At 43.7% G+C, this 22,253-nt stretch overlaps 3 protein-coding genes and 1 non-coding gene across 4 annotated transcripts; 1 reads left to right on the forward strand and 3 right to left on the reverse strand.

The window, feature by feature from the left end:
- Positions 1 to 347: 347 nt before the first annotated feature.
- On the forward strand, positions 348 to 429 carry trnal-uag. Its single transcript has one exon. It is a non-coding gene; the product is annotated as a tRNA-Leu (tRNA).
- A 599-nt stretch (positions 430 to 1,028) lies between these two features.
- LOC119009442 (probable low-specificity L-threonine aldolase 2) lies at positions 1,029 to 4,373 on the reverse strand. Its single transcript, XM_037080713.1, has 7 exons — positions 3,933 to 4,373; positions 3,079 to 3,162; positions 2,906 to 2,994; positions 2,640 to 2,825; positions 1,940 to 2,077; positions 1,604 to 1,796; positions 1,029 to 1,510 (listed from the first exon to the last, which is right to left on the reverse strand). Exons 1-7 carry the CDS (start codon positions 4,231 to 4,233, stop codon positions 1,203 to 1,205), a joined length of 1,299 nt encoding a protein of 432 aa, XP_036936608.1. The 5' UTR covers positions 4,234 to 4,373; the 3' UTR covers positions 1,029 to 1,202.
- Positions 4,374 to 5,733: 1,360 nt separating this feature from the next.
- Positions 5,734 to 9,258, reverse strand: LOC119009444 (probable low-specificity L-threonine aldolase 2). Its single transcript, XM_037080716.1, has 8 exons — positions 9,244 to 9,258; positions 8,368 to 8,576; positions 7,702 to 7,785; positions 7,521 to 7,609; positions 7,255 to 7,440; positions 6,977 to 7,114; positions 6,383 to 6,575; positions 5,734 to 6,285 (listed from the first exon to the last, which is right to left on the reverse strand). The coding sequence occupies exons 2-8, from the start codon at positions 8,549 to 8,551 to the stop codon at positions 5,978 to 5,980; spliced, it is 1,182 nt and encodes a 393-aa protein (XP_036936611.1). The 5' UTR covers positions 8,552 to 8,576; positions 9,244 to 9,258; the 3' UTR covers positions 5,734 to 5,977.
- Positions 9,259 to 13,141: 3,883 nt separating this feature from the next.
- Positions 13,142 to 16,561, reverse strand: LOC119009443 (probable low-specificity L-threonine aldolase 2). Its single transcript, XM_037080714.1, has 7 exons — positions 16,378 to 16,561; positions 15,712 to 15,795; positions 15,533 to 15,621; positions 14,488 to 14,673; positions 14,210 to 14,347; positions 13,630 to 13,822; positions 13,142 to 13,532 (listed from the first exon to the last, which is right to left on the reverse strand). The coding sequence occupies exons 1-7, from the start codon at positions 16,559 to 16,561 to the stop codon at positions 13,225 to 13,227; spliced, it is 1,182 nt and encodes a 393-aa protein (XP_036936609.1). The 3' UTR covers positions 13,142 to 13,224.
- Between the last annotated feature and the right edge of the window lie 5,692 nt (positions 16,562 to 22,253).

Genomic DNA, 22,253 nt, shown 5'->3' on the forward strand with positions numbered 1-22,253 from the left:
TATAAGTTATATGCTAACTAGGTAGTGTGCCACATGTGACATGTAACACAGCATAACGTAAACAAGCCGCTAAGATAACGTATTTACGAAGTTGAGTAACGGTAGTTTTGGCACTTGCTAGCATCCTGGAGTAATGGCGACTCGGAATGATGTGCAGTGCTACCGCCGCCAAGGCTGCAAATGGTTAAATTTCAAACGCGTGATTGGTAAATAGATAACCAGAAACCGAAACAGTCAGTCATATCGTAAAATTCAGCCATTGTACGGACGTAAACAGATTCAATCAACACCTTAAATCGTGCTTGTGTAGTGATTTCAAGCCTCTGGATGGCCCTGACGAGTGTAAGGGTAGCGTGGCCGAGTGGTCTAAGGCGCTGGATTTAGGCTCCAGTCATTTCGATGGCGTGGGTTCGAATCCCACCGCTGCCATATGTTTTCACAAATCTATGTTTACCTGATGTAACGCTGTCTGCAGTCATTTATATTGAAATACCTTTGATTGATAGACCATGTCTGTCATTATGGGGGATAGAAAGGTTGATAAGAAATAAGAAGTCCTTACATAGTGACTGAGCAATGCCATCTTATGGCTGAATCTCTTCCCTACAAAATACATTATATTGGATCAGCAATAACATTTAAACCACTGACAGGTGAAGAAGGAAAAGGAAGAACTTTTATTTAATCACATATCACATAACGTAAAAAACTGATACACTGGGTGGGTTAACACCAGGACCAACTCCAAATCTTGGGTCCTGGCATTCATGTGGTACTGACCCGGTCTCCAATGGTGTTTGGGTTGGTGGTGCAAGGACGCCCCTGTGATTGGTAATGGGATCATATGGTGATTTAACCCAAACTCTTCCAATTTGCTACAAAGGAGGCTGGTGGCTGAGGGGTTAAGGTGCCAACAATGAGCTGTAGCACCCCTAGTAAACGTTGGCTTCCTGTAGTCTCTCAACAGTATATGTCTTATAAAATATACCCCAGATAAACGTAAAGAAATAGAACAATCTTTGACAAGAGACAGTGGTTCATTAAATTTAATGTATAATAATGGCAAAAAAGTTTAATAATAATTAATAATTACATAAATACTTCCGATGTTTGACATCATTCAGTCCTTTTCTAGATTAGTCTGTGTAGATTTTCAGTAATCAGTTCGAGTGATTAGATTAGCTCTTGGGAAGCATCAGATTTCACTGGGCCCCGAGTTTTTCCTTCGAATACTGAGAAGCCACAAATTGCATTTTCTGGATGGCAAGCTGCGTGTCTTCCGGGGATATCCCTAGATGCCATACAGCCCGTACTGAATTTCCAAAATGGGGGTACATGAGAACTTGTATCCCCTGTCCAAGTGCAGCCTCCTCCCCCTCGTTAACCTGACCCATGCGGGCACAGAACTCGGAGGGACTTAAACTGGACTCCTGCAGACGGAAACGCAGGATGTTTGTCTCCACAGCAGCCATGTCTACAGCGAACAGGGGAGGGTCGCAGTCGAGCAGAGCTGAAACACGTGAAGACAGAAGAAGTTAGGAGCAAGACTACAATTGCAGCCGTTTAATGGTTTGATTTTCAGAAACAAAAATGTGCTACTCACCTTTAGCAAAGGTTTTCGCATTGCGGTGATCCTCTTCCAGTCGTCCTGTCATCTCCAGTAGAGACAGTTTTCCTGCTGCTGCTAACACACCAGCCTGCCGCATCCCCCCACCCAGGGCTTTACGGCAGCGTACTGCCTGTGATATGAAGTCTCTGGGTCCAGCCAGGATGGTTCCCACAGGGGCACCCAAACCCTAACATACACCGAAACATGAATTCCACTTTAAGCCATTTTATTTTGATTGTCTACACATTCATCGTTGGTTCTGCTCATATGACCAAAAACATACATTAATTCTAAGTTCTTATTATTCTCGTGTGTGTTTTGCAGACCTACCTTGGAGAGGCACACACTGACGGTGTTTGTGTGCTGCAGTATGGTGGATGGAGGCACCCCCTGGGCCACAGCAGCGTTCATCACCCTGGCTCCATCCATGTGAACGGACAGACCATATTTATCTGCTAAAGCGCGAACCTTGGAGAGGGAAACAAACCATTTCAAAGATGATCAAACCTGTGAGAGCTGCTAGATTTCTCCATTCTGTCATAGTAAGCAAAAGGGCGGTGAGTCTATTATTTCATATAAAGCGATGTCCTGACATCCACAGGGTAATCCACAGATCAAGTGCTGATCATTAGCAGATTGGATGAGGGCAGGTGAAGTAATTCATCATTAATGTGATGAAAATATTAATTAAATTACCCTCAGCAGAGTGTGTCCCCTGAGTGCATTTATGCAAAACGGCACAGCAGCTTATCTTCAGTGATTATTTAAAAGTTTTGACATGCCAACATGATCAGTTGCAGTCTAATGTTAAACCGTTTCTGTGTTCTTGGTTGATTATGGTTTAGTTATGAACACATTGACGTTGTCCTCCATGGTCGTTTAAACAAGTATGATGTGGACATACCCCGCCACCTGTGACAGTACAGCAGGTACAACAGCTGCTTTCACATGTTGATGAATAAAAATGGTTCCGTAAACATGACATACTACCAGATGCAGTGTTCCCAACTGGACACATCTTTACACACACCTCCTGCAGGAAGGTCAGGGGTAGCACACGTCCTCCCTGTATGTTGTGTGTGTTCTCCAAACATATGAGGCGTGATCGGGGGTAGTGGGGGTCAGGGTACCCGTGGCGGATCTTCGATTCCAGCTGCTCCAAGTCAAACGTTCCATTGGGTAGAGTGGTCACAGTGGTGGCGTGGACACCAGCCAGCTGTGTCAACACACAAATACACATGGAGTGAAGTGCAGACAATGAGGAAAGAGTCACAGAGGTGCATGTGGTCCACTCACCTGTGCGCTACCTCCCTGCTCATAGATGTGTACATGGGACAGATCACCCACAATTATCTCATCGCCCCGCTCCCTGCAGTGCACCATCACTAGACAATGAAATACACATTTATGACCATGTTGACCTAAAAAGAAAAATGGACATAGACTCTGCCAGTAACTGCACAGCTCACCTGCAATAAGATTACTCATTGTTCCAGAGGGAACAAACAGTGCGGCCTCCATCTGAAACATGTCGGCTGCAATCTTCTGCAAGTCTGCAGAAATAAAAATGAATACAGGTAACACTTAACAGACTGAGGTGCAGGGGGTGCACGCAGTCACACTGAATGCTCGGCTTTAAAGGGACGAATCTCAGAATTTTTACAATACTCATTAGGTAATGACACAAACTCAGAATTTTTTATTTTCCAATAACTGAAGAAACAAGCTGTTCTCAAAGGAAAACAAGGTCCCGAACACTGTTTGAAGCTAGAGAGGAGGCGGGGTCCGCCACATATGAACAAATTAGATCACTATGAGACTGTGTTGTCCTTTATGGTCAGTCATATTCATTCAGTTTATACAGTCATGAAGACGGAAGAGAGTGAATGAATGAGTTTTCTCTTCTTCCATAATAATTATTAATGTCGTCAACAAAACTACATAGTGCACCGCTCAAGGAACACAGACACAGTAACTGATATGTTTGTTCGAGCATATTATATAATTCAGAATCGATTGCAAACACAGTTAATCACGTCTACACTAATCTTCACATGCAGACAAATCACAGACTGGTTCATTATGCATCCAGTCAGAATCAGACACACTTGATCCTCACAGGTGAGAAAGATGCAGCTCACTCAGTTGCCTACACAGAATGAAATCATATGTACATGTAAACTTAGTAAATTTTACTCAGTTTTAACACATCGACAGTGCTGTTGTCCTCCAGTCGGATCTACTTCTCAACCACTTTTCAGCTGCTCATGAGGAAGTCAGTTTCTGATTTGACCCTCGCGCCCTCAGCAGCAAAACGGTATACCGTTGATTGTCGGGTCTTCTCCCATCACGTCATCTCCGACCTCGGCCTCCGCCATGGCTTGCCGCATCGCCGGCCCGGGCTTGGTCACCGTGTCGCTGCGGAGGTCCACCACCCGGGAGTGGGCCGCCCCGCCCGGTCCCGTGCATCGGGGTGTCCCGGAGTTGTAGTAGCCCCTCGCGGAGCTTCGTCCCAGCACGGCTGACGTTGCATGTCGCGCTGCACGGAGCGGTTTACCTGAAACGACGCCACCGTGTTTTAAAAGTTTAAACAAAACCCTGCTGGAAAACGTTTTCACAGACATGATGCTCCGTTTCCGACCATGTTGAACTTTGGATTGGTCACCGGTAATCGACAATCATTGACGGCAAGGAAAGTTAATGGATGACCTATCTGCGGATCATCATGCGCGGAGCAACGTGGACCTCAAGGTGGCGACATACACCCAACAACGCTTATACTACGCATGCGCAATGACAGGTTTGAAAATGCTCAGATCAGCTGCAGCTCTTATTTCAGACCTGGGGCTTGATTGATACCATGATCCAGAATGTTATATTCCATTTGTTTATTTCACCTATAGATTATGCACAAAATATCATAAATTGCAACATCATCTTGATGGCTGACTGCTGTGGCAAATAAATTTCCCCATTAGTGGGACAATAAAGGAATACTGACTGACTGACTAATCTGTTACAATATTAGTAACATGAGGCTTTTTGTCATGTGACATCCCCAAAGAACAGGTTCAAATGCTGTAAAGCAAAAAGGGACCTGGAGGCGCTGTTAAATGTAATGTACATACATAAAAAAACAGCCTTAGGCACAAGGAAACAGGATGGTTGACATTCAGGGCACATAGAAAGACACACACACACACACACACACACACACACACACACACACACACAACATTGATGTTGTCCATAAGGTTAATGTGGTAAACATCAACTCAGTGCAAGGGAGCTTACAATCTGGTTGCTGCACCAGTTTACAGTTAAATGGAGTGGGCACTAAAGCAAATAATAAAACTAAAACAAGGAAAACAACGAGAAGAAAGATTAAAAAAAGACAGTGGAGGCAGTGTCTTACAAGCTGCAAACCAAACCAAAACAAATGGACCAAATACAAATACTGCTCACAACAGAACCAAACCAAAAAGTAAACACTACAAACCCATCAACGGATTCCCACAATTACCCTTGTAAACCTGTGAAAGAGGTAATATGACGAAGAAGAAACACATCTTTCTGCATACTTTCTTGGAGCCGCCAGTCGTCAACACAGAGCCAAATTCTTCTGCACAGTAACAGAGGCAGAGCAGCAAGGACCACAGTTTCCCTGATTAAAGCCAAAAACAGCAATTCAGGTTCGACGTGGGAATATAACAGCAGGAATCATAAGACGGTCTGTAGAAACTACTCATAACCTGCCCTGCATCAAGCCCACAGACAGACCGACCATCTTAAAAAATTAAAATGTTACACATCTACATAAATATAAAATAAATATTAACATGAAACCATGACCAAAAATAGATTATTAATACGCTAAATATATATTTATACACCTAAATACAATGAATACATACCCATCAATGTCTTAAATGCCTTATTTAAGTGAACCCCAAAACCTTTTTCAAATAAGCTCGACTTCAACATTGTTTCTGTTTGTTTTTGTTTGTTTCATTCTTCCACAGCACAAAGCAGACTCTGATTCCATGTGCATTGTTTTATTTTGTCCAGTACTGAACATGATACAGGGCCATCGTCATTTGATGAGGCTTGGAACTGTTGGGCTTTGGCGGAGGTATGCACTCTACTGAATGCCATTCTAGTTCTATTGTCCATGATGGATGCCTTCATGCACATGCCCGCTTGCTCCCCGGGAATTCACTCGGGACAGCTGTCTGCTTCATCCAGACAATTTCAACCAAAGATTTCGGCTTTTGTCAGAGGATATTCCCAGATGTTGCTCACCTGGATTTAGGACTAGCTGACAGGGTGAAATCAGTGACAGTGCGCGTGTGAAAGGGGCTTTAGATTTTACTGAGCCCTGAGTTTATCCCTCAAGTACTGAGAAGCCACAAATTGCATTTTCTGGATGGCAAGCTGGGTATCTTCAGAGGATATTCCAAGATGCCACACAGCCCGTATTATATTTCTGTGATAGGGGAACATATGAACTTGTATTCCCTGTCCCAGTGCAGCCACCTCTCCAGCACCAACCTGACCCATGCGGGTACAGAACTCATAGGGACTCAAACTGGGCTCCCGAAGACTGAAACACACAATGTTTGTCTCCACGGCAGCCGTGTCTACAGCGAACAGGGGAGGGTCGCAGTCGTCCAGAGCTGGAAGAGGAGAAGAAAGACGTTAAGTTACGAGCAAGAGCGATGGCAGCCAGTTCGTTATTTAATTTATATATTTAGACATTTATGTGCAACTCACCTTGAGCAAAAGTTTTTGCATTGCAGTGATCCTCTTCCAGTCGTCCTGTCATCTCCAATAGACACAGTTTTCCTGCTGCTGCTAACATACCAGTCTTCATCACCTCCCCACCCAGGGCTTGGCGGCACCGTACAGCCCTAGATATGAATTCTCGGGGTCCGGCCAGGATGGTTCCCGAAGTGGCACCCAAACCCTGTTATACACCGAAACATGAATTTCTTTTAAAGCAGTTCTAGTTTGTCTCCAAGTTCCTTGCTAGTTCTGACTCTGCCCATGTAAATTTCATACAAAACACACACCAGTTTTATTCTCTGGTTCATTCTGTGTGTAGAGGGGCGGCTGTAGCTCAGCGGGTAGAGCAGGTCAACTAATGATCGGAAGGTCGTTGGTTCAAATCCCGGCCCTTGAGTGAGATGCTGAACCCCACATTGCTCATCAGTGAGGGCCCTGCGATGAGTTGGCGACTTGTCCAGGGAGTACCCTGGACAAGGCTGGGATTGGCTCCAGAAGCGACCCCATGGAAAGGGATAAGCGGTTATGGACATACATGAATTCTAAGTTCTTATTATTCTTGTGTGTGTTTTGCTGGCCTACCTTGGAGAGGCACACACTGACGGCGTGTACATGCTGCGTTATGGTGGATGGAGGCACCCCCTGGGCCACAGCAGCGTTCATCACCCTGGCTCCATCCATGTAAACTGACAGACCATATGTATCTGCTAAAGCGCGAACCTTGAAGAGGGAAACAAACCATTTCAAAGGTGATCAAATGTGAGGATCATTCTGTTACAGTAAGGCACATATCACAGCTGGCAACGTAAAAATAATTTTCAGCATGAAATACTACAGCATCTAAACACACACACACACACCTCCCGCAGGAAGGTCAGAGGAAGCACACGTCCTCCCCGTATGTTGTGTGTGTTCTCCACACATATGAGGCGTGATCGGGGGTAGTGGGGGTCGGGGTAACCGTGGTGGATCTTTGATTCAAGCTGCTCCAAGTCAAACGTTCCATCAGGGAGGGTGGTCGCCGTGGTGGAGTGGACGCTAGCCAGCTGTGTCAACACACAGATACACATTGAATGGCCTGCAGACGATGAGCACAGAGGTGCAGAGGTAAAGTTGGTAGACTCACCTGTGCAGTCCCTCCTTGTGCAAAGAGGTGCATATGGGACAGATCACCCACAATTATCTCGCTGTCCCGCTCCCTGCAGTGCGCCATCACTAGAGAATGAAACAAATCCACATTCATGACCATTTTGACCTCAGCGTTTTGTTTTTTTTCATGAAGACTACAATACAATACTACAGCTCACCTGCGATAAGATTAGCCATGGTTAGAGAGGGAACAAACAGTGCAGCCTCCATCTGAAACATGTCAGCTGCAAACTCCTGTAACTCTGCAAAAATGAGACAATTACTGCAAGATTTAGGTAGCATGTCACAGAAACGATGCAGGTGTGCTCACATTTATAAAGAACTGTATTTGAGGCATCAAGTATGATGACACCAACAGCCTTGTGTTGCTCTTATATTATGCAGAGATGGAAAGTATAAACTTTACTGACTGACAGTTCATCTGTACTTTCAGAGTATCTGTTCTGATGAACCTTGTCCTGGGATTATTTAAAAGCTGTGCAGTAGAAGTTCTTCATAGTATTTGTGCAAGTAACGTAAGAAGTACTGATTACAAAAATACTGGATTTGTTAAGTACTTAAGGAAGACGACATTTTTATCTCACCTCAAAGTTGGAGGAAAAATGCCTATTCCATGAATGATGAAGAATGAACTTTGACCCCAGATTACTTAAAAACTCCACAGTAAAAGAACTTTGTCAAATTCCTCATGTCTGTACACAATGAAGCTGATGAGTGATCGATCAGTATCAACTTTTTAAAAGTTACTTCCTGTCAGGTTTCCATTTTTGCTTTGTACATTTTTGGCGTTAGTAACAAACAAACAAAAAAAAAACTTTTGTCACCTCTGGCTGTCGGGTCTTCTCCCATCAAGTCATATTCGACCTCAGCCTCCAACATGGCCTTGCGTATCGCCGGTGCAAGCTTGGCCACCACCTCGCTGCGGAGGTCCACCACCCGGGTGCGGGCCACCCCGCCCGGCCCGGTCTTCAGGGTGGTGCAGTAGCCCTGCACGGAGCTCCGTCCCATCACTGCAGCTGCAGCATCTCGTGATCTTGAAGCGAGGACACGATGAAAAAAAGACAGTGTTTTCGAATACATGACGCTCGGTCTGGAACGTTACCTCTGACAGCTGTCAGCAGGGACACGGCATTATTTGTCATCCTGGGACGGATGTGATCTGACAAGACCGGCTCTACTCTCTCTCTGATTGGCTTGGTCTCAGGCTCACAGCTATAGCATAATGGTATAACCAGCATAACTTGTTAAACCCGACAAGCAAAATCACCATCAACCAACCTAGCCCAGGCCTTTCTCAAAGATAAATGTTTCAAAATGATAGAATACATTTATTTGTCAGAGCACACACAAAATGAGAAAGTTCAGTGCTTAAAGTGAAACTAGCCAAAATGCAACCTAGGCATTTTTTTTGTGAATGTACCCGAGTCAAACATTTTCATTTAAAAGCACAATTATGATGAAAGAGGCAATTTTAAGATTTACTGCATTTTCGTTTTTGGTTCAAACTCATTTTCAGTGGGAGTGCTACGAGCACTTTTACAATAGCATCAAAATATCTATTTTTAAAACACTGAGGAGGCTGGACATAACATGAAACTTTGCTCGTAGTATCACCAGGGTCTCCACACATGAACACATGCATTGACAACATTGTTTGTGTACACAGAGTTTACTAAAAAGAACGTTTTTGAACAACTCACGTTACAGTTGCTTGTTCCGCTAGCCGCCATCCTGCCAGTGGAGAAGTCTCGATTTCCGAATGCGACATAACATGGAGGACAGTTTAGGTGGAACGCTCCCAAAGCTTAGTTCCATATAAATGCACTGATAATTTGTTGTTTTGTCATTAGAGAAAAACAGTATGGACCTTGAAGTTGAAAAAGGAGCCTCATATAAGGAAAAAATACTAAAATAAAAAGCCGGAAAAGTCACGTGAGATTTTGCATCGCAATGTTGCCGGAAGACAGTAGCATTCCACCTCAACTCACGTCCAAGTTACGTGGCATTTGGAGATCAATACTTCTGGCTGGCAGGACAGCGGCTAGCGGAACAAGCTACTGCTAAGGTGAGCTTCGCTTTAATAATTTTGGTATCCATATACATTGTCAAACGGTTCATGTGAGGATGGATGGGCAGGAGGGTAGGGGGAGGGAGGGTTGTGACTTCACAGTGAAACAAGTAGTAACAGCAGTGTGAAAGAGTTTGTGAGATTTCAGCATGGAGGATTTCCACTGTATCTGACTGCACTCACGCTTGCCGCATATTCTTTGGGTGTGTCTGTGTTTTTTTGTGGCAGCTGCTCTGTAATTCAAACTGCCTGCTGTCCCAAGTAAACACAACATCCCCTTCAGCTAGCCGAGCGAGTGTGGGTGCGAGCAGGTGGTCGCAATCGTTAGACCGGGGGGACAGACGGATGGCCGCTCACTCGTCACCCTCACCCACTACAAAGCATCTAATATTGAAAATTAGTATAGTGACGCTGAGCTAGCAGTATAGCGGTGCTGCGTCACTGTTCCATTGTCTGGGGAGAACCCTGACATGAAATTATATGCAGAGGAAAACTCAGGAGAAGCAGCCTCTAGACGTTTATCTGCTGACCCCAAGAGAGTGGGAGATTGGCGAAAAAATCAAACTGAGCCTCAGCGTCTGTCCGAGGAGGACAGCAACAGGGCCAGGCTGCTTGGTGGAGGGAGGAAGAAGTCTAGCCAGGAGCTTGAGATAAACATGCAGGGCTGGCTTATCAGCAAACGGGCACACCACAAGAGAGTGTCCCGTAAAATGATCAGGGCGATGGAGAAACAAATGTGCGCCACAGTGAGTGACAGCAGAGATGAGGAGTTTGCCGTGAGTGCTGGTCGGCTGAATCGTTTCCTCCGCCGCAACAACTTCACTTGCAGAAGACGTACAACTTTATCCCAGAAGGATGCCAGAGAATTAACCGAGAAGCTGGAGAAGTTTGTGACATTTTCATCTCGGATTTTTGAGAGGAAGGAATTAAACGCCTGTCCCAAATTGCCGCCTGGTCCCAAATAAACGCCTGGTTTGTTTGTTAAATGATTGAAAACAAATAAACGCCCCGGCTATTATTTGGTATTTTACAGTAAGCATAATTCTTTCATCGATGCATGAAACTCAAACAGAGTGGAGAAACATACAAATGAGCTTCCTGACTCCAGGCCTACCCCAGCCCAACCCTTAAGCCTGTCAAGTTGTCACACTTAAAAACGTGTCCAGCTGGTTTACCGAACTGTCATACTTTCCACTTCAATAGTATGTATGTAGTAAGTCTTGCCATTTCACTCACAAACCACAAGGGTTAGGGTTAGGGTTAACCCACGCTCTTGTGTTGCTACTTTGGTTTTGGTCCTTGGACACATTTTCCTTTGTCATCATTGGTTTTGTTTGTCACTTCAGCTTTATTTAATAAAGCTCACCTTTTGTTTTCCCCCTTTATCCTGCCTCTTGCCTTGAGAGAAACTGCTTTTGGGTCCACCTCCCCTTTCCATAGTCTTCCCCTTTTAACCCCAACCTGACAAGCATGTTAATACTACACTCTGGGTGTTGCCAATAACTAGTATTGAAAATAAGTGTGAGACTCAAAAACTGAAATATTGATGTCTTGTTAATAATAGACATTTGATATACCATGTAAATAGCATAAAATAGAAGTAGAATTGAATAGATTTTTTTTCTGTTTAAGAAAAAAGCAACGAAACACAGATAGCAGCTCTTTGTATGACAAATACAAAATATGGACAAGTATGAAAAATAGATGAAATGGTAAGAATATTTACAACAATAGTAAAATGTATACAACAAGATAAATAGAGAGACATAAGATTCAAGTGAGTATTTAAATGAGTTGTGTGGGGGTGGTAGCTGGGGGGTTTATTACACTGGTGTGAATGTCTTTAGAGAATGAGGAATGAAGCGGAGGGAGGGGTTGTGCTTTTCACTGCCTGTGGGAAGAAACTGTTTTTCAGTCTGTTTGTTTTTAGATCTAGTAGATCTGTTTCTCTTCCCAGAGGGCAGGGAGGAGAACAGGTAATGTCCGGGGTGAGTGGCGTCTTTAATGATACAGCTGGCCTTCTTCTGAAGTCGGCCAGTGTGTGAGTGCGCAGCCTGACGTGCGCGGACGACGAGGGCCAGTTCATTGTTGCTTGCAGCTTTAATTAATATTGCTATTGTCTTTTTTTTGTAATATTCTGTCCTTTGGCTGCTGTGGCAAACAAATCTGCCTGTTAGTGGGACAATAAAGGAATACTGACTGACTGACTAATCTGTTACAATATTAGTAACATGAGGCTTTTTGTCATGTGACATCCCCAAAGAACAGGTTCAAATGCTGTAAAGCAAAAAGGGACCTGGAGGCGCTGTTAAATGTAATGTACATACATAAAAAAACAGCCTTAGGCACAAGGAAACAGGATGGTTGACATTCAGGGCACATAGAAAGACACACACACACACACACACACACACACACACACACACACACACACACACACACACACACACTCACACACACACAACATTGATGTTGTCCATAAGGTTAATGTGGTTAACATCAACTCAGTGCAAGGGAGCTTACAATCTGGTTGCTGCACCAGTTTACAGTTAAATGGAGTGGGCACTAAAGCAAATAATTAAACTAAGACAAGAAAAACAACGAGAAGAAGGATTAAAAAAAGACAGTGGAGGCAGTGTCTTACGAGCTGCAAACCAAACCAAAACAAATGGACCAAATACAAATACTGCTAACAACAGAACCAAACCAAAAAGTAAACATTACAAACCCAACAACGGATTCCCACAATTACCTTTGTAAACCTGTGAAACAGATAATATGACGAAGAAGAAACACATCTTTCTGCATACTTTCTTGGAGCTGCCAGTCGTCAACACAGAGCCAAATTCTTCTGCACAGTAACAGAGGCAGAGCAGCAAGGACCACAGTTTCCCTGATTAAAGCCAAAAACAGCAATTCAGGTTCGACGTTGGAATATAACAGCAGGAATCATAAGACGGTCTGTAGAAACTACTCATAACCTGCCCTGCATCAAGCCCACAGACAGACTGACCATCTTAAAAAGTTAAAATGTTACACATCTACATGAATATAAAATAAATATTAACATGAAATCATGACCAAAAATAGAATATTAATACGCTCAATATATATTTATACACCTAAATACAATGAATACATACCCATCAATGTCTTGAATGCCTTATTTAAGTGAACCCCAAAACCTTTTTCAAATAAGCTCGACTTCAACATTGTTTCTGTTTGTTTTGTTTATTTGTTTCATTCTTCCACAGCACAAAGCAGACTCTGATTCCATGTGCATTGTTTTATTTTGTCTAGTACTGAACATGATACAGGGCCATCGTCATTTGATGAGGCTTGATTGAATTAAAAGGAACTGTTGGGCTTTGGCGGAGGTATGCACTCTACTGAATGCCATTCTAGTTCTATTGTCCATGATGGATGCCTTCATGCACATTCCCGCTTGCTCCCCGGGAATTCACTCGGGACAGCTGTCTGCTTCATCCAGACAATTTCAACCAAAGATTTCGGCTTTTGTCAGAGGATATTCCCAGATGTTGCTCACCTGGATTTAGGACTAGCTGACAGGGTGAAATCAGTGACAATGCGCGTGTGAAAGGGGCTTTAGATTTTACTGAGCCCTGAGTTTATCCCTCAAGTACTGAGAAGCCACAAATTGCATTTTCTGGATGGCAAGCTGGGTATCTTCAGAGGATATTCCAAGATGCCACACAGCCCGTATTATATTATTTTGATAGGGGAACATATGAACTTGTATTCCCTGTCCCAGTGCAGCCACCTCTCCAGCACCAACCTGACCCATGCGGGTACAGAACTCATAGGGACTCAAACTGGGCTCCCGAAGACTGAAACACACAATGTTTGTCTCCACGGCAGCCGTGTCTACAGCGAAAAGGGGAGGGTCGCAGTCGTCCAGAGCTGGAAGAGGAGAAGAAAGACGTTAAGTTACGAGCAAGAGCGATGGCAGCCAGTTCGTTATTTAATTTATATATTTAGACATTTATGTGCAACTCACCTTGAGCAAAAGTTTTTGCATTGCGGTGATCCTCTTCCAGTCGTCCTATCATCTCCAGTAGACACAGTTTTCCTGCTGCTGCTAACATACCAGTCTTCATCATCTCCCCACCCAGGGCTTGGCGGCACCGTACAGCCCTAGATATGAAGTCTCGGGGTCCGGCCAGGATGGCTCCCACAGTGGCACCCAAACCCTGTTATACACCAAAACATGAATTTCTTTTAAAGCAGTTCTAGTTTGTCTCCAAGTTCCTTGCTAGTTCTGACTCTGCCCATGTAAATTTCATACAAAACGCACACCAGTTTTATTCTCTGGTTCAGTCTGTGTGTAGAGGGGCGACTGTAGCTCAGCGGGTAGAGCAGGTCGACTACTGATCGGAAGGTCGCTGGTTCAAATCCCGGCCCTTGAGTGAGATGCTGAACCCCACATTGCTCATCAGTGAGGGCCCTGCGATGAGTTGGTGACTTGTCCAGGGAGTACCCTGGACAAGGCTGGGATTGGCTCCAGAAGCAACACCCTGCGACCCCATGGAAAGGGATAAGCGGGTTATGGACATGTGTTATAAGTTTTGCGGACCTACCTTGGAGAGGCTCACAGTGACGGTGTGTGCATGCTGCATTATGGTGGATGGAGGCACCCCCTGGGCCACAGCAGCGTTCATCACCCTGGCTCCATCCATGTGAACTGACAGACCATATGTATCTGCTAAAGCACGAACCTTGAAGAGGGAAACAAACCATTTCAAAGGTGATCAAATGTGAGGATCATTCTGTTACAGTAAGGCACATATCACAGCTGGCAACGTAAAAATAATTTTCAGCATGAAATACTACAGCATCTAAACACACACACACACACCTCCCGCAGGAAGGTCAGAGGAAGCACACGTCCTCCCCGTATGTTGTGTGTGTTCTCCACACATATGAGGCGTGATCGGGGGTAGTGGGGGTCGGGGTAACCGTGGTGGATCTTTGATTCAAGCTGCTCCAAGTCAAACGTTCCATCAGGGAGGGTGGTCGCCGTGGTGGAGTGGATGCTAGCCAGCTGTGTCAACACACAGATACACATTGAATGGCCTGCAGACGATGAGCACAGAGGTGCAGAGGTAAAGTTGGTAGACTCACCTGTAGAGCTGTGTTGAAAAAATCGATTTTCAGATTCTGAATCGATTTGCATATTAATTCCTCATAATCGATTCGTGTGTCCGAAAATTGATTTTTAAAAATAACAAGCGAGCTAATTACCTAGCCTTCTGGCGAGGTAGCTAGCAGACCAGGCTAGCCAGCTAAGCTAGTTTGACAGCTCTGGGGCTGAACAATCGGCGGAGAATGTTTTTCTCTTAAATTATTATACATCAACGTACCTATCGTCCCAACCTAGCTTGGCCACCACCGTGTTTACATCATTTTACAACTTCATTGAGTGTAGAAATGCTAAAGGTTACCCTCCGGTATGATTGTTATGACACTTGTAGCTAGGTTACACTTAACGTTAACGTTACAGTATCTCTACTGTAAAAGTCGGTTGTTAAACCTACGACCACACCACATGTCTCTGTCACCTCACAGACAAATTGTCATTTTTTTCTTGCACTCCACACTGCTTGTCAAGTACAACTAGTTACTCAGACAACATAAACTCAGACTGAGGTATCAAAATGTCTGACTTTAAACGAGAGATACTAAGCAGCGATTTCAAACAGCCACAGCTGCGACTACGATTTGCATATTAATTCCTCATAATCCGATTCGTGCGTCCGAAAATCGATTTTTAAAAATAAGTTTAAAAGTTTTAAACTTATTTTTAAAAATCGATTTTCGGACGCACGAATCGATTATGAGGAATTAATATGCAAATCGATTCAGAATCTGAAAATCGATTTTTTCAACACAGCTCTACTCACCTGTGCAGTCCCTCCTTGTGCAAAGAGGTGCATATGGGACAGATCACCCACAATTATCTCGCTGTCCCGCTCCCTGCAGTGCGCCATCACTAGAGAATGAAACAAATCCACATTCATGACCATTTTGACCTTAGCGGTTTTTTTTTTCATGAAGACTACAATACAATACTACAGCTCACCTGCAATAAGATTAGCCATGGTTCCAGAGGGAACAAACAGTGCAGCCTCCATCTGACACATGTCAGCTGCAAACTCCTGTAACTCTGCAAAAATGAGACAATTACTGCAAGATTTAGGTAGCATGTCACAGAAACGATGCAGGCGTGCTCACATTTATAAAGAACTGTATTTGAGGCATCAAGTATGATGACACCAACAGCCTTGTGTTGCTCTTATATTATGCAGAGATGGAAAGTATAAACTTTACTGACTGACAGTTCATCTGTACTTTCAGAATATCTGTTCTGATGAACCTTGTCCCAGGATTATTTAAAAGCTGTGCAGTAACAGTTCTTCATAGTATTTGTGCAAGTAGTGTAAGAAGTGCTGAGTACAGAAATATTGGATTTGTTAAGTACTTAAGGAAGACGACATTTTTATCTCACCTCAAAGTTGGAGTAAAAATGCCTATTCCATGTATGATGAAGAATGAACTTTGACCCCAGATTACTTAAAAATTTCCACAGTAAAAGAACTTTGTCAAATTCCTCATGTCTGTACACAATGAAGCTGATGAGTGATCAATCAGAATCAACTTTTTAAAAGTTACTTCCTGTCAGGTTTCCATTTTTGCTTTGTACATTTTTGGCGTTAGTAACAAACAAACAAACAAAAACTTTTGGCACCTCTGGCTGTCGGGTCTTCTCCCATCAAGTTATATTCGACCTCAGCCTCCAACATGGCCTTGCGTATCGCCGGTGCAAGCTTGGCCACCACCTCGCTGCGGAGGTCCACCACCCGGGTGCGGGCCACCCCGCCCGGCCCGGTCTTCAGGGTGGTGCAGTAGCCCTGCACGGAGCTCCGTCCCATCACAGCGGCTGCAGCATCTCGTGATCTTGAAGCGAGGACACGATGAAGAAAAGAAAGTGTTTTTGAATACATGACGCTCGGTCTGTAACGTTACCTCTGACAGCTGTCAGCAGGGACACGGCATTATTTATTGTCCTGGGATAGATGTGATCTGACAAGACCGGCTCTACTCTCTCTCTGATTGGCTTGGTCTCAGGCTCACAGCTATAGCATAATGGTATAACCAGCATAACTTGTTAAACCCGACAAGCAAAATCACCATCAACCAACCTAGCCCAGGCCTTTCTCAAAGATAAATGTTTCAAAATGATAGAATACATTTATTTGTCAGAGCACACAAAAAATGAGAAAGTTCAGTGCTTAAAGTGAAAGCCAAAATGCAACCTAGGCATTTTTTTGTGAATGTACCCGAGTCAAACATTTTCGTTTTAAAGCATAATTATGATGCAAGAGGCACTTTTAAGATTTACTGTATTTTAGTTTTCGGTTCAAACTAATTTTCAATGGGAGTGCTACGAGCACTTTTACAATATCATGAAAATCTCTGTTTTTAAAACACTGAGAAGGCTCAACACAACATGAAACTTTGCTCATAGTATCACCAGGGTCTCCACACATGAACACATGCATTGACAACATTGTTTGTGTACACAGAGTTTACTAAAAAGAACTTTTTTGAACAACTCACCTTAGCAGTTGCCTGTTCTCCTAGCTGCCATCCTGCCAGTGGAGAAGTCTCGATTTCCGAATGCGACATAACATGGAGGACAGTTTAAGTGGAACGCTCCCAAAACTTAGTTCCATATAAATGCACTGATAATTTGAAAACAGTATGGACCTTGAAGTTGAAAAAGGAGCCTCATATAAGAAAAAATACTAAAATAATAAGCCGGAAAAGTCATGTGAGATTTTGCATCACATTGTTGCCGGAAGACAGTAGCATTCCACCTCAGCTCTCGTCCAAGTTACGTCAAGTTACTTCTTAGTGTTTTAAAAATAGCGATTTTGATGGTCATGCTTTCATCGTTGACCAGTAGAAGTTGGTCAGCAGGTGTTGAGGGAGGTGAGCATGCTTTAGCTTCCTAAAGAAGTATCATCTCTGTTGGGCCTTCCCCACCTAACCCTAACCCGTCCCTGGTAGAGCCGAACATGTGTCAGCAGCAATCTGCCAGCATTATCAGACGATACCAATTCAAAAGGACATTTACGTCATTGATTTTTACTGATTCACTGTATTATCATATAGATATCAATTTATAGAAATACACCACCTGGTCACTTTCATCTCTGACATTAGTTTGTTATAATGTACATTGATGTGAAGTGTCTGTAACTCCAAACTCAAAGTCCTTTTTTTGTACTCAGCCAAAGTATTTCAGTACTTTTTTTAAGAGTAAACTTGTTGTGATGTGACTTAAAACTGAAGTTCACTGTTTAAGTCTTCATGTTCCTCCTGCTGTGTGTTTAGCTCTACTGTAAGCTGTATTCAGTCTCAGTCAGCTGTTAGCTCCATGTCCATGTCAAGCTGTAGGTCTAGAAACAAATGGTGTTAGAACAGACTTTCACTGTATATTTCTATTGCAAATGAACCCCCTCACAACCTACACATGAGACAAAAACCAAAACATCTCCCCTCCATCCAACAAATAACATGCTCTGTAAATAATACAAAAAAGCAAAAGCAAGTCCTGTACAAGATGGGAGAATATGTTGGTAGTTCTAGTCTTTCATATTTAACAATCTTGATATATAAAATAGCACATTTATTTCGACAGTGATGGATCTGGACTCAGGCGTTCTCAGCACATGCCTCGCGCCTTCTTGCCACTAGGAGGCTCCAAAGCAGCATTAATTCATTAACATTCAGACTCAAATTTTATTTCACTGTTAATATATATTAATTTGTTTATTTTCATAGAAATATACATGTGAGTGCCAGCATGCAGGAATAAGAATTCCTCGTTGAAAGTAAATGTAAAATCTTCCATTTAAAATATCTAAATCTGAAAAAACTTGTAAATAAAATGTATAATATAGGGCTATACTTTTCCAATAAATGCATGACTGACCAATTGCATATCAAAACTGAAATATAGATATATACAATAAATATTAAGTATACCTGACAAGGTCAGTGAGCATGATGCTAATCATGTGTCAGACAATCTAGTTGTTTTGGGGGAGGCCATACAGTCTGCTTAGTGTAATCTATGCATTTTCTCTGGCTCTGAATACACAGAACAAGACCAAGAACAATGTATTGAAGAAGACACACCACAGATCAGGCAAATAATCAATAATGTGATTTCTGACAGATAAAAGTGAAATACATTGCTCTGTTTCAGTCTACATATTTTTTTAAATTAATTCTGTAAGTATTTAATTCTTCTTTACAGTCATTGGAATGTAGAAAATGAAGTCTCTGAAACTCCAATTTTTCACTCGTCCCTTTTTTTGAGGTCTAAATGTTGGCTTGTATGGTTCACTGGTAATCAATGATCATATGCTGCGAGGAAAGTTAATGGATGACCCGTCAGCCCTGTATTATGCACAGAGTAGTGTAGACCTCAGGGTGGTGCTGTTAACCCAATGAAAACACATCAGTTGGCAAGGATCAGGAAGCTCTTTATCACTGTTACTCTCTCATCCTTTCAGAACTGCAGCCAAACTTGTGAAATAATCCAGAAGACTATAGTTTTCTCATTAGGTGAACATTGTTCTGTGTCTACTAGAGCGGAAACCAATGATCACTTTAGTTACCAAAGTACTGTCTTGATTAATCCATTGTTGCTCTGTCTACAAACAACAGAAAGTAATAAAACATTTTTACTTTGAATGACTTGTTCACCATGATACCTACATAAAACAGAGAAGAGAAAATCAGACATTTGAGAACTTGGGACGTTTGGTTTCTAATTTTCTTTTGATCATCTAATCAACCAGAAAGGCTCTCAGTAGAGTGAATACCTCTGCCAAAAGCCAATAGTTAATTCAATCGAGCCTTACCCAATATCCTTTTTATTCCCGTATAGAGGCTGAAAAATAACCAACCTCAATGAAAACCTATTTTAATCTGCTAGACAGAAAAAAAGGCTGTGAAGGTGCCCTCTAGGTGTCCTTTCTGTGGCGAAAAGATGATAAGTGCCCTCTACGGTGCCCCTCCAGTGGGGAAAACCTGATATAGTGCCCTCTAGGGTGCCCCCCCAGTGGAGAAAACATGATAAAGTGCCCTCTAGGGTGCCCCTCCAGTGGAGAAAACATGATAAAGTGCCCTCTAGGGTGCCCCCCCCCCAGTGGAGTAAACATGATATAGTGCCCTCTAGGGTGCCCCCCCCAGTGGATTAAACCTGATAAAGTGCCCTCTAGGGTGCCCCTCCAGTGGAGAAAACATGATAAAGTGCCCTCTAGGGTGCCCCCCCCCAGTGGAGAAAACATGGTATAGTGCCCTCTAGGGTGCCCCCCCCACCCCCCCACCCCCCAACCAGTGGAGAAAACCTGATAAAGTGCCCTCTAGGGTGCCCCTCCAGTGGAGAAAACATGATAAAGTGCCCTCTAGAGTGCCCCTCCTGTGGAGAAAACATGATAAAGTATCCTCTAGGGTGCCCATCCAGTGGAGAAAACCTGATAAAGTGCCCTCTAGGGTGCCCCTCCAGTGGAGAAAACCTGATAAAGTGCCCTCTAGAGTGCCCCTCCAGTGGAGAAAACCTGATAAAGTGCCCTCTAGAGTGCCCCTCCAGTGGAGAAAACATGATAAAGTGCCCTCTAGAGTGCCCCTCCAGTGGAGAAAACATAATAAAGTGCCCTCTAGAGTGCCCCACCAGTCAACTATAAATGTATCAAGACTTTCTGCACACTGTTGCCCCATCACATACAGCTGGTGCCCTTTTTTTGCCCCTGTCCCTCAAATATCCCAAGTCCACCATTGCTTTATGTGATCTTTTGTTAAAACAGATTTCATGAAATTGTTTTTGAAAAACATATTGTTCAGGAACCAGTATCGAAGTCAAGGTATCCATACAGGTATTGAAGTGTTTTTAGCAGTACCCAGCCCTACATGAATGCAAATGTCCGTGTGCATCTGTGTGTGCCCGTCTGTTCCTGTGCCAGCACGTACGATGTGTTGACACAACATCGTGGTCACGGATGCTCTGAAATAACTTTGACACCCCCGGATTCTTCAGGGGTCACAGACCTGCTTTTGGCTTGACCTTTATCCTTGCACTGAGCTGTAAAGCTAATTCTACATGCGTGTCACCAGTCACCCATTTGTCTCACTGTGGAGGGCGAGAGAGGAGGTGGAAGCATGCCCACAGTGAGCTGGTTATATCCAACCCTATCCTCTATTTTTATCAGCAATAATGCCCCAAAGTTTTTTTCTTGGACTAAGTCAATATTTGGAGGTGAAGGCTTGTGGGAATTTATCTACAGTGGACTGAGATTAGTCTACTAGGGAGGTGCACTCGTTTCAAAACAACTCCCTCCTCCCTCTGACACTTTTTCTTTCTGACCCACATGTGGCACAACTACATTCACATCACAAGCCCCGTCTCCCCTCTCTCCTCCCTCCCTCCCTCCCTCCCTCACACATTTCCCACTCTCATGCATACTCATGCTGTCTTGTCTGATTTTAATCACTCGATAAATGTCCCAGTGTGTGTTATCAGGACCGCACCATGCTGTAGTTAAAAGTTGATATTGCCAGTAACAGAGCCAGGTTTTATGAGCCATAACAAGTCGTCATTAAAAGTCATTAGCAAACATCAGCGTCGTAAAAAGGCCACAGTCGGTCTCGAGAGCCCCACTAGAGCCGTGAACGGAGAGAGATAAAGATGCATCCGTGAGCGAGACAGAGCAGCGATGGATAACTGCGATAAGAAGGGCAGGGAAGTGGGAGACGTCCTGAGCAGGAGTTTTTCCGGGATCACTGCTGGCACTGCGTTCTGTAACCTCACACTTTTGCCTGTGTGTGTGTGTGTGTGTGTGTGTGTGTTTTGTTTCTCTCAAATGCCTTCCAGCATTCCTTGCCTGTGCGTGGAAGGGGAGAGTGGTGTTTTGGAGAAAATATTGAATTAGAGAAAAAGAGGCAGAGAGGGAGAAATGAAGGAGAGGGAGAAATATTGACTCCTTCTGGGAAGGAGCGAGACGGCAACGCCTTTCCAATAACCATAAACCCACTGGGCTGAAAATAGACGGGCCGAATGAATAAACGAATGTGTTCATCCCACATGAGCTCTTCTCTTTCACAGACGGAGGGGAGTGGAGGTGACCCCCCCTCCTCCCTCTCTCCTCTCTCTCTTTCTCTCTCTCCTCTTTCACTGAGGCAATCATTTCTTCACCATGACGAGAGATATTAACCGGAACAAAACAGGTGTTTATGGGAAGCCCTCCTTCAAATGAGGTTTTTTTCTACACACACACACGCATACACACACACACACACTTCCCTGTGCAGTGTAAAGGTGTCGACATCAGTGCCTGTGAAGAAAGAGTAACATCTGTTTCACATTTCGGACTGCTGCCCCCCCCCATCATATGTCATGCGCCATGTGGACATGCTTTACTTCACATAGACACACACACACACACACACACTACTCCTGGGATGCAGAGGAGGCTTGGTGGTGTAAAGTCTTTCTTTCGACCAAATTTGAAGAAACTAACGTATTTTGAAGCGTCTTTCTTGTTGGGTATA

The sequence above is a fragment of the Acanthopagrus latus genome, chromosome 20, assembly GCF_904848185.1.
Source record: "Acanthopagrus latus isolate v.2019 chromosome 20, fAcaLat1.1, whole genome shotgun sequence".
Taxonomy (NCBI): Eukaryota; Metazoa; Chordata; class Actinopteri; order Spariformes; family Sparidae; genus Acanthopagrus; species Acanthopagrus latus.